We start from the raw sequence: 12166 nt of genomic DNA, 5'->3' as shown, positions 1-12166 counted from the left end.
GATGGCTGTTCCTGTAAACCACAGCAACTATTTCCTGGCGAGCTCAGGGATTCCTCCAAAATGGCCCTACCACTTTTCAGAATTCCACAGTGTAAACGTGATAGGTTCCAAGCTCGTGTATTTCTCGGCTTGAGTGATGACCTTATTGAAGAAGTATCAACATGGGTGGTTTGCAAAACAGACAGTCTGGACCGAAGGCCCTGGCTCTGTACTCCGAAGGAGTTATATTTATAAGGAACACCCTGGAAGAAGCTACATTGATGGGGTAAAATGCAAGTCTGGGCAGCCACTGTTCTTCCCTTGCCTGTCTTCAACACCAGGGGTATCGAACTCATTATAAAGCAGAGCTCTTCTTAAAACATCTCCCTCCCGGATCCACACAAACACACCCCTGTGGTGCATTTTGGTGCCCCTTTCATATAAGCAGTAAAATCATACTAATTCAAGATAAAATCACCTAATGCAGACTTCTTTTTAACAATATAGTTTAGAAAATTGCTTTTAGAGCTTAGCAGTATCTTAGCAACAGCTGCTTCTGGGTTCAACTTGAGGCTTCTGAGGGCTTATTCCATGATTTATAGGTCTCTTCCCTCATCCAGAAGTAGACAGCACAGCCCTTTGCCTGCTGGCATTTTACCCAGCCCTTGAATCAAAAAGCATCTCCAGCTGTCCTAATCTTATGACTTCTTTTAACGTGGTTGGGTCAGTTCTTAGATCTTACTTAGCATTTTTCCAGCCATGATTAAATTCCTTAAATGGCCCAGAGGTGTGCCAGCATCTGACTGCTAGGCAGAGGCAGAAAGTGTTGTGGTTTTAACATGGAGAACATGTGGCTTCCCTGGTCCATATGTTCTTTTAGGGATGACAGAATTTGCACCGCCGAGCCACGTGGTGCTTAACACCATGGTGTGGACCTCATCACCACCTTTCAGTTTTTGCAGCCTTGAGAGGTAGAGTGATGGTGATTTCAGACTGAGGAAGACATCTCCTTTCAAAAAAAAGAAACTCGCCACATTTTTGAGTGGTAGTGGTAAATCTGTTTCTCTCTGGAAAACTTGGATTTAATGTGTGGTTAATCTGTCATTCTTGGCTAGCTTTCAGTCTTTTCTAAGATGCTAGGAGTAGATTATCTCTGAAAGGGTAAAGAACGGAAGGCTGAATTTTCAAGAGGATACTTAAGTAGAATAAAGAATGATAAGCAGGCTGGGTTAGACAATGGACACTCCTGAGCTATAAACACCCACTTTCCGAAGCAATGATTATTCTCACTTCTGGATTCTTTACAAACGCTGAAAAGCTGTGAGTAGACTGTTCCTCAGAGCCTACACTCTTTAAAGTTAAACCTGCATTAAAGGTTCTAAGCTGAGTGCTGCTGAGAGGGGAATTTCAGAGAGTGATGCTTTTGCATGCGTGCTAATTTTTCTCATCACTATCCAAGCACATCGCCTTGCTTCTATGATTTCAAAGTCCCTCGTAGTAGTCCTGCTCCATTAGCTGACCGACAGGAACAAAGGTCTTAAGTGAGACCATGCCTCTTTTCTTTTCTGTTCAGGTGATGGTGTCTGGAAACCAGAACAATCTCCTTCTGAAGCCTCTGCTTCCCAATACTGAGTACAAGGTCACGGTCACTCCCATCTATGATGATGGAGAAGGCGTCAGCGTCTCTGCCCCTGGAAAAACCTGTGAGTGAAGCTTTCTCCATGTGCATACTAGCTGGCTAATTAATTGAAAATGCTCATCCTCTGCAGTGTGCCTTGAAAGCCACAGTGTAGTGTGGTGAGAAGAGCAAAAGAGATTGGGAGACAGGAAATCCGTATCTGAATCCTGTCTCCACCTGGGGAAGCTGTGTAGCTTTGGGCGAGGTGAGCTAGCTGCTCTGGGCTTACGTCTTCTTGTGCATAAAGCTAAGATTTAAGAAACAACTATGTCTTCCTCTCCAGCATCTGATTCAACACAAAGTCCTGTTGATTCTCCACAATGTGTTCTGCAGACCAGTCCTCTTTGTCTTCGTCTGTCTGCTCCGCCCTGATCCACGCCTCACTCTCTGTCACTGAAATGAGTGCACCAGCCTCCTGGGGAGGCTTCTTGCTTACGCTCTTGGATCCTTTATTCTCCTCCCTGCAGCCCAAGAAACTTTTCAAAATATAAATTATCTCATGTCAGGCCTGTTTCAAGCCTCCCAGTGGCCTCCCACGGTACTCAGGATAAAATCCAACATCCCTCCCACGGCCCTACAAGACCCTCTATGACCTGGACCCTGCTGATATCCTTAATCTCACCTGCGAACAGGTGCCCCCAGCCATCCCTCCTTCCCTGCTCTTCACAGTTAAGCATGTCCCCGCCTTAGGACAGATGTACTAGCTGTTCCTGCCATACAGAATATCCTTTCCCAGATATATGCCTTTCTGGCTTTTTCTTGGTATTTTGCCTCCAGCTCCAAGCTGCCGCCTCAGACTTTGCCGACCACTCCATGCAAAGTAGCTCCCACTCTCTGTGCCATCACCCTGTTTTTTGGTCACTGTGTTGTTGTTATTATATGGCACTAATTACCATCTGATATTTTCTTATGTACTCATGTATTTGTTCATCGCCTTCTTCCTTCCTCAGAAGCAGCATCACGAGAGCCCAGGACCTCATCCGTATTGTTTGCCTCTTTGTGCAAAGCTCCTCCGGTACTGTGTGGCACGGAGGGGGCACCTCTCAATGTTTGGGGTGAATTGGCCCTGATGATCAAACCAGGAGCATGCACCAAGGAGCAGACGCTTGGTCAAAGCACCACAGAGTCTTAGTTGTCTTCATTACCGTGTGGTTATCTGTACTTGCATGAACTACCCCAAATCTAGTGGCTTAAAATAGGAACCATTTTATTGTATTGTGTGTGTTCATAGGTCAGGAAATTAGGCAGGGCTTGTTGGGAGATTCTTCTGCCCTGCAGGGTATGCAGGTGATTAAGGTCACCTGGCAGCTGGGTTGGTCTAGGGCATCCAAGACGGCTTTACCCACGTGTCTGGCATGTGGGTGGGGATGCCTAGAAGGCTGGACTCAGCTGAGCCTCTCTCTCTGTCCCCATGTTGGGTCGGAGCCTCTCCATGCACTCTTTCCAGCTAGATAGTCATGCTTCTGACGTGCTGACTCAGGACTCTAAGAGCAAGAGTTCCAACAGTTGGAAAGCGGAAACTGTCGGGACAACTAAGGGCTATGCTTGGAACTGGAATAGTGTTATTTCTGCTGTAGTCTGTTGGGTGATGGGGTCATAGAGCTCACCCAGATTCAAAGGGAGGGCCATAGCCTCTACCACTCAATGTGGGGAGGGTTAAAACCATGCACCCATTTTTAATATGCCACAATTACCAGATGGTCAAGGGTGATGAGGAGCAAGGGCTGAGTTCCGTACTTGGGTACTTAAGTGTGGAATTTTCAAGTAAGTGTACAAGTCGTTAACATTCCATAGCTGCAGCCCCAAGTCCTGACTCCTGACTTACTTCCTTAGTTAACAGTCCTGACCCCTCTCCCTCTTCCTGGTGCCCATGCTGTGAGTATCAACACCCAGACTCTCACCAAACTTGCACATTTTGTTAGAGATCACGCAGAGTATTAGGAGCCCCGAGAGCTGCTACAGTTATTTCCTCTGGTGTCATGTGGAAGAAAAGGGGAAGAGCAGAGCGTTGGGAGAACACCAAGCTCTTCTTCCACTTTTCCCAGTACGCTGGCATCTTGATCTTGATCTACACATTAAAACTTTGAGCGTATTTTGGTATTTGCTGCTACATAAATATTTGGTAACCAAAGACTTAAACAACAATTAAAGAAGAAAATCAAGTAGTATACAGTATGGAGCACCTATACTGTATGTTTGTCTTTGTCTTAAATCTGGGTTATTATGAGAAGAAAAAAAGCAAGCGAGAATGGCTTGCTTTTTATTTATTTTTTAAATGCTTTTTTAAAAAGTTCATTTATCTTGAGAGAGAGCATGAGCAGGGAAGGGACAGAGAGAGAGAATCCTAAGCAGGCTCCGTACCACCAAGTGCAGAGCCTGATGTGAGGCTCAATCTCAGGAACTGTGAGATCATGACCTGAGCTGAAATCAAGAGTCAGATGTTTAACTGACTGAGCCAGCCAGGTGCCCCAAGAATGGTTTAAAATAAACAGAGTGAATTCTGCTGTTCTGAGTTGGTTTGGGATTATTTTTGACACTTGAATGTTCTATAAAGTTACTATAAACCCTGCCACTGTAGGGAAGGGTGGGAAAGGGAAGTGATGGGGAGGTCAAGGGGCTCCATCTAACTGCTGCTGACCTGGGCTCAAAGATCTACTTTTAACTTTCACAAGTTAAAAATAAGCATAGTATGTAAAAGGCTTCCATGATAAACATGTATACACTCACGGAAAAAACATTTAAAGACTTTTACTATAGAAATATGACCTAAATCTCATTGCAGAGATACTACCACATGTAACAAAATCTATGTAGTAAAATTATTTTGAAGTATTAGTGGATGGTCTCCTTATTTTAAACAGTGGTCAACACAACTACATTCTATCAACAATAACAAAAATGGTAACGATAGTATATGTCAGTATGCACAATGGTTTATAAAGGTTCTTTATATAAATGGCTTAATGTTGTGATAGAAAATTGGTAAACAATAATATAAAATTTCAAACAATATGAAATGTTTCAAACCATATGAAGAGGAAAGCAAGAAAAAAAAAATTACCAGAATCTACCTCCTAGAATTACCATCATTACCATGGTGTGAGCACCCTTAATATTGTTATACAGATAAACTTTGATAGTGGAACAGAGTGGTATGTAGACAGAAACTTTTAATAAACACTATTCTGTTCAGCTTTACTCAAAATAAACTGAACAAAAAGGAACCAGAATGACCTTGAATGATCAACTGATCTTCAGATCAACGTGTTTCATCAAAAGAGCAATTATTTCCTATACATTTCATTTTCAAAACAACCACAGACTGACTCTTCAAAGTGTTTCACTGTATGTTATAGTGCATTTTTACTTGTAAATACTTTAACATTATGGGAAGATAGCTTAGATTTTGTTAAGAGTGTAGTTTGTAAAACTGGAAACCACCCTAAATCACTGTTTTTCCTTTTCTCTGCTTAGTGCCACCCTCTGGTCCCCAAAACCTACGAGTCTCAGAAGAATGGTATAACAGGTTGCGCATTACGTGGGATCCTCCATCTTCCCCTGTAAAGGGCTATAGAATTGTCTACAAACCTGTTAGCGGTAAGTAATGTTGTTTTAAAAATATTGTGACCATGATTAGGCCTCTAAAATGATTTCTTTCTTAAAGGTTTATTTATTTTGAGAGAGAGAAAGTGAGAGCACATGCATGAACAGGGAAGGGGCAGAGAGAGAGAGAGAGAGAGAGAGAGAGAGACTCCCTAGCAGTCTCTGTGCTGTCAGTGCAGAGCCCTACATGGGGCTTGATCTCATGAATCGTGAGATCATGACCTGAGCCTAAATCAAAAGTCAGATGCTTCACTGACTGATGTACTCATGTGCCCCTAAAATGGATTCTAAGGTTATTTTTGTTCTGATTTTTCCATCTATCGTTCCATCTATCTTTAGTTTTGAGAAGTGAGAAGAGTCTTACCTTTCATGACAAAAATTTTTTTTTCCTTATATGATCATTGTTAGGGTAGATATTATCAGAACAATGAAGTTATGACTCCACTTAAAAAATGACTAGGTACGTTTATGAGCAGAATACATACTTGTTATGCACCTGACCTAGGCGCATCCCACACAAGGAACCAGCTGAAGGGAACCTTGACTGGGTAGGAGTAGGAATCTTCCATGGCTCGGGGCGCCTGGGTGGCTTAGTCGGTTGAGCGCCCGACTTTAGCTTAGGTCATGATCTCGCGGTTCGTGGGTTCGAGCCCTGCGTCGGGCTCTGTGCTGACTGCCAGCTCAGAGCCTGGAGCCTGTTTCAGTCTGTGACTCCCTCTCTCTCTTACCCTCCCCTGCTCACGCTGTCTCTCTCTCTCTCTCTCTCCTAGAAATAAATAAAACAATAAAAAAAAAAAAAGGAATCTTCCATGGTTCAGCGGATATGTAAGCCCTAGGCACTCAGAATCTCTAATTTCTTATTCCTCCTCTACCTCATTACTTCTTGGGTTAGTAGGAAAAAGTTGACTTACCTAGTCTCTTCATTTTGGAAGCTGTGTTGAGGTATAAAATTCATCAAAGCCCTAAAGTCATGGTAAGAAAAGGCTTTACAATCAGCCTCTTTGCCACCTTGATGAAGAAATCCCTTCCTCCTCAACTGCCACATCTTCACATCCTGAAAGCAGGAGAATGGTGCAACCAAGGGGCGATTGTACCCTGGGTCCAGGCGTCTGTGGAGATGAGGCCATGAGTACCTTCAGCTGTTACAGTATCAACTCCTGACACTTAACACTTCTGTGAAGTTTAAGCAGGAGTCTAAAAATAGATACTATAGGGATTTTGTCCATTTTCTGGACCTGGGCCTTCATACTCTGAGTATTCATAAGGAAGAGATTTTCTCCTTATGTTTACTTATTTGGCAAGAAAATGCAAAGAGTATTCTTTGGGCCATTAAAAAACTCTTTCTACCCTCAAAGAGCATGTTAGGGTCAATGCACCTTCTGAGATGTTGCTCTTACCTCTGTAATGCTCTTCAGCTTCTTCTATTTGTCCTATTATCCAGGTCCACACAAGTAAAATACACCCCCCCTTCAATTCTTCTGGACAAACATCGTTATGAACCACGAACATGAAATAGCGAGAATATACATACCATGGGTGTATTAGCCTGCTCAAGACTGATTATTTAGGATCCATCACCAATTTTTTGGTTTCTTTTCTTTAGGCCTGAGACACGTGTTAATTTGTAAAGCAGCCTTGCTGGATTCATTCATTCATTCATTCTTGCTGGACCATTTTGTAGATATCTACCAGATTTTCTGAGGGAAAGTAGCTTTGTGTTAGGACAGTAGTTCTCAATAGATGCAGTTTTGCTGCCCCACAGAGATAATTTTGATTGCTACAACTTGGGGGACAGGGGGTTGCTATTGGCATCTGGTGGATACTGTTAACCATCCTACAAGTCATAGTAGCTGCCCCTCGCTGCTCCAGAATTAAGAATTATCCATCCCAAAATGTCAATAGCACTGAGGCTGAGACATCTTGCTCTAAATCAAGTGGAATGTGGTATGTGGTCATTTGATCAGAGTTCGGTGCCTGAGAAAATCACTATGGAGATAATGTGCATATACAGAAATATATAAATGCTTTGTTAGAGGGGGTTCTGAAGTAAAGTAAGGAGTATTTTAGGAACTTGCTACTAACTCAAAACTCTTAAAGAATGAGTACAGATGGGAAAAGGCAGGAGGTAAATACGTTAATATAGGACTTAGCAAAGAATGTTTTTAAAATGCCAAATTAAAGACTCCACTGGCTGAAAAAGAGGTGAAATGTAAAGGCTCAATGAAGCCAACTGGTCAAGGGCCTTGCAATAAGAGTGTCATCTGTCTGTTCTTAAAAAATGCTAAGAGAGGGGCACCTGGGTGGCTCAGTTGGTTGAGCATCTGACTTGGGTCATGAGCTCTCTCATGGTTTGTGGAATTGAGCCCCACATTGGGCTATACGTGGCCAGCACGGAGTCTGTTTGAGATTCTCTTTCTCCCTGTCTTTCTGCCCTTCTCCCATTCATACTCTTGTGCTCTCTCTCTCTCTCTCTCTCTCAGTAAATAAATAAACTTAAAAAATGCTAAGAGAAGGGGATAGTACTAATAGTGGCAACATATATGCTGGACCCCCATGTGGAAGGGCAGAGCATAGTGTCCGTGATAAATTTGCTGCTACTGCCACTTGCATGCCTGCTGGGGACAAAGGGTGTCTGAAAAGGGGCATTGAGAATGACTTCTTTAGTTTGGCAAGTGCCCCAGAGCCTATGGCAACATAGTAGCTCCACTGTGAAGGCCTCACAATATGGTGGACGGTGGGTTGCTTCTTTGAGTAAGCACTAGGGAAAGAACTATATTTGAGAAAAAGGACTAGATTCCTAAAAAGAGCCCTAGCATGGTAGTCAGGTTTATAAGTCTCAGAGCCAGATGGGGCTAGGTTCAAACCCTAGCTCTGCTGTTTGTCTTCTGTGTAGTCTTGGGCAACTGAAACACAGTCGAGTAAGTACAGTTCCTGTCTGGAGTGTTTCCATGTTTCCATATTCTGGTGTAACCCAAATATACTCTTTCTCCTCTAGTTGCTGGCCCAACACTGGAAACATTTGTGGGATCGGGCATTAATACCATTCTTATCACAAACCTCCTCAGCGGAATGGACTACAATGTGAAAATATTTGCCTCCCAGGCCTCAGGCTTCAGCGATGCTCTGACAGGCGTGGTGAAAACACGTAAGACTGATGTCCCATTGCCTCAGCCCCAGCCTGTGGTTTTGCTGCTTTGTTTCCACTGTAACTCAACCCCTGCTTTGACTTGGCAGTTGGTTTTTATTTTCCTCAGCATTGCCCTTTCTGGATGGTGTTTCATGGAAAGAAAGGTGTACTCCTTACTCAGGGCTGTAGTTCAGAGTCCTGGTTGGCAGACGGAATGTCAGAACCTGGCATTCAAATATACTTGATGGTGGCGGATAGGATTTCCTTCTGGAAATTTTTTGGCATTTTTTACATTAGGTGAAATTTTCCAACCAGCCTGTAGCGACAATGCCAACGCCAGTCAAAGTTGGACCAAAGTTTGACTTTTCTCAAAAGTCTTTGCCCCTCCCCCCTTTGTGAACACACACACACACACACACACACACACACACACCATCCATAGAAGATATAAAAAGGACTTCCTTCTCTACCTTGTAAGGGTTTTCATGCTGTCTGCACACCATCTGGGACTTCTCATTGGCATATACCACGTCAGACACCCGTGGTAAATGCAACGTTTTCCACACTCCGGCATGTATGTTCCATATTCCTCATATTTGTTATACTTCCACACCATCTGTTTAATATATTTCTTTAAATCGACTTACATTTTTTCCTTTAATACTTTTCAAAACCCACATAATTATTCTAAACAGGAGACTTTTAGTACACATTAAATGTTTAATACACATTAAAGGTAATACATAAATGACAAATATAAAAATGGTGTGGTTGTGTGCTAGTTAAAATCACCCTTAGGGCTATCAACTGTACCTGCCCACACTTGAGAATGATAGTTATGGTATAATCAAATGTAGAAACCTTTAATCTGCTTCCTATTAGCTGTGACCTTGAGCAGATTACTTAATTTCTCTGAGCTCAAGTTTTCTCAGCTCTAAAATGAAGATAATAGACTGTGAGGCTTGTAGAAATAATGTGTAAAAATGATCAGCCATATGGCAAACACTAGGGAATAACCATTATGATTATAATAATAGTTGTGCTTTATACCTTTGGCCCATTTGTCATTCTCATCCCCAATCAAATCATTAATCGATGAATGGAATTATGCGAGAATGGGGCATATATTAAATCAGACCCCAAGCCACCTCTATTTGACCACCTACATTTTAGATACGGCCAGTCTTTTCATCAGAGGGGGCTTCCTGAACCTTTTTTAATGGAATATCTTAAGACCTTAATGGCTAGGTTACAGAATCAATTTACTCTCAAAAGAAATAGTTTGTCTTCAACAGATCTAGAAAGGCTTTGGCCTGTGGTTCTGATCTTGTACTTGGCTGGTGAAGTCATGCTATTCTGGGCATTATGATAACCTCCAACTGATTCCTCTCTGTTCTATGATAGCAATCCCATTCCTTAGGCACACTCTAGAATTCCCTGTACACTTTTCCACTCAGTCTCTCCCCTTTAGTATCTGATTTGCATTTTCCCTCCCCTTCAGTATCTGATTTGCATTTTCCTCCTCTAGATTACCCTTTCTGTCTCTGTGATGTTTTATTGGCCTCTCTTCACCCTGCTCTGTCTTGTCTCTTTCTATCTTCCTTTCTTTGCATCTTTCTTTCTTCTGTTCTATCCCTCTTCTCTCCTTCAAGAAGTATGTTGAGTATTCCAAATATATTTTAAAAGAGTAAGATTATTGAATTGTTTTATATTCTGTCTTTAAAGTAAAAATTAGATGGGCTTATTATTTGTTTTCTTTCTTTCTCCCAAGCAAAATAAAAGCCCATACAATGGCAAATACAATTAATTTATGGTTTTTAAAAAATTTGGTATGGTTACATAAATCATTAATGATTTCCTTTTTGTATGGAACAACAGGACTCATTTATTCGGCCTTGGGAAAAGAGGTCTTCTCTGTCTGGTCTAACAGAAAAGAACAATGTGAAAATGTAAATTTTGATTAGACAAGATTATTTTTATCATTTTGAAAAATAATCTTAAACTATTTTTATTATATAAAGTAGCTAAGAGAAAGGGAAAAGCTAGAAAATGATGTGGATGAAAATTAGAGGTCATTAGAGAAATTAATATTAATTTTCAATTGTTTTCTTTTTAGTCTAAATGATAAATGCCAGATACCTACTCCTTTATTGTGTTAGAGAAATACTATTTTCATTGCTTCCCAAAATAACCTTTCTGTGAATCATTTTTGTATATTACAGCATTCTCAGATTAATAGGAATCTTTGTGTTTGATTTTTATAATTTTTTATGTGTTAAATCTTTCATTTTTACATTTTCAAAAATGTGTTCATTCTCCTTCAATTATGTTTTGAAAGCCAGTTCTTATGAAATTCCTGTTTGAGTAAGACTTCCCTTTGTCTATTTTGCTTTCCCTTTTAGTTAAACCAAAACAATCCATCGATGGTTGATAAGTGCATACTGTCTTTGATTTTTTGTAATCAAAGTATTATATATTAATTGTGGAATATTTAGAAAACATAAATAAATAAAGAGAGATTAGAAATCAGATAAAAAGCCAAAATTCACCACCTATTACATCTGGTCTTTCTTTTGTGAATATTTATTTCTTTTCTTTGTTTACAAATATCAAACAGACTATATTACACATAATGTTTTGCAGCTTCTCTCTCAAGTAATAAAATAGTTATCTATTGTGGACTAATTTATTGTGAGTTTGTGAGTTTCCCACCACTGGCTACGGGAACTTTGAATTAGAATTTTATTAGGTTAAAGTTAATTTCAGACTTGGGGACATTTGTCTTTCAGACTGGGGGACATTGTAGTGTGACATAAGTGTGTTTGTTTTCATTATAGTGTTTTTGGGTGTGACCAATCTTCAAGCAGACCAGGTTCAAATGACTAGCTTGTGTGCTCGGTGGCAGGTGCATCGCCACGCCACAGCCTACAGAGTGGTTATTGAATCGCTCCAGGGTAAGTGCCACCTATCACAGATGATTTTGTCAAGTGCTCATGTACTTAGTTCTGTGCAAATCTCTGTGGATAACATGCAGGGAGCAGACTAGAGCTTTCTTCTTGAAGAGGCAATGTTATATGATGGATCATGTAGGGGATGGAGGCAGAATGGGTAGGTAAGCCCATTATTTAGCTTCTCCAAACGATCATTTTCTCGTCTGTTAATGGATATAACCACAGTGCTGATCTCGTGGGATTCTGTTAAGGCTGTGTGGTGATAAATCCATGTGAAACATTTGCAACAGTGCTTTGCCCACATTAACCTCCAGAGAAATGGAAGCTGCTATTGGCAATAGAAGACAAATAGCCAGGACTAACATACATTACAATGATATGGTGTTTTATTTTAGTATTTACTCCATGGGGATCTCAATTTGATTGTAACGGTTTTCTTACTGACCTACTCTTTTTATTTTGGAGGATAAATGGTGAACACTAAACTCTCATTCAGGAGATGGTTTAATATATCTATGCCATCATGGGAAAGATTTTTAGCATAACTGTTCTCAGGCATATCTAAATGTGGGACTTTGTTTCAAAGTTGAAACACTAAAAATGTGTGCCTGTCTTCATTAAAAGTTTCAAGGGCTCCTGGGTGGCTCAGTCAGTTGGGCATCCGACTTCAGCTCAGGTCATAATCTCACAGCTTGTGGGTTCAAGCCCAGTGTCGGGCTCTGTGCTGACAGCTCAGAGCCTGGAGCCTGCTTCAGATTCTGTGTCTCCCTGTCTCTCTGACCCTCCCTGTTCACACTGTCTCTCTCTGTCTCTCAGAAATAAATTAAT

At 41.1% G+C, this 12166-nt stretch overlaps 1 protein-coding gene across 1 annotated transcript in view; it reads left to right on the top strand.

Annotated features, from left to right (window-relative positions):
• Nucleotides 1-12166, top strand: part of COL14A1 (collagen type XIV alpha 1 chain) — a 203988-nt gene that overhangs the window by 82827 nt on the left and 108995 nt on the right. The window contains exons 19-22 of the mRNA XM_039227241.1: nt 1553-1682; nt 5132-5254; nt 8256-8405; nt 11225-11341. Of these exons, the coding sequence (XP_039083172.1) occupies nt 1553-1682; nt 5132-5254; nt 8256-8405; nt 11225-11341 (520 nt within the window). The remainder of the gene's footprint in view (nt 1-1552; nt 1683-5131; nt 5255-8255; nt 8406-11224; nt 11342-12166) is intronic.

The sequence above is a fragment of the Hyaena hyaena genome, unplaced genomic scaffold (genome assembly GCF_003009895.1).
Source record: "Hyaena hyaena isolate Hyena2069 unplaced genomic scaffold, ASM300989v1 scaffold_26, whole genome shotgun sequence".
NCBI lineage: Eukaryota > Metazoa > Chordata > Mammalia > Carnivora > Hyaenidae > Hyaena > Hyaena hyaena.
This window is presented reverse-complemented; position numbering and strand designations above follow the sequence as displayed.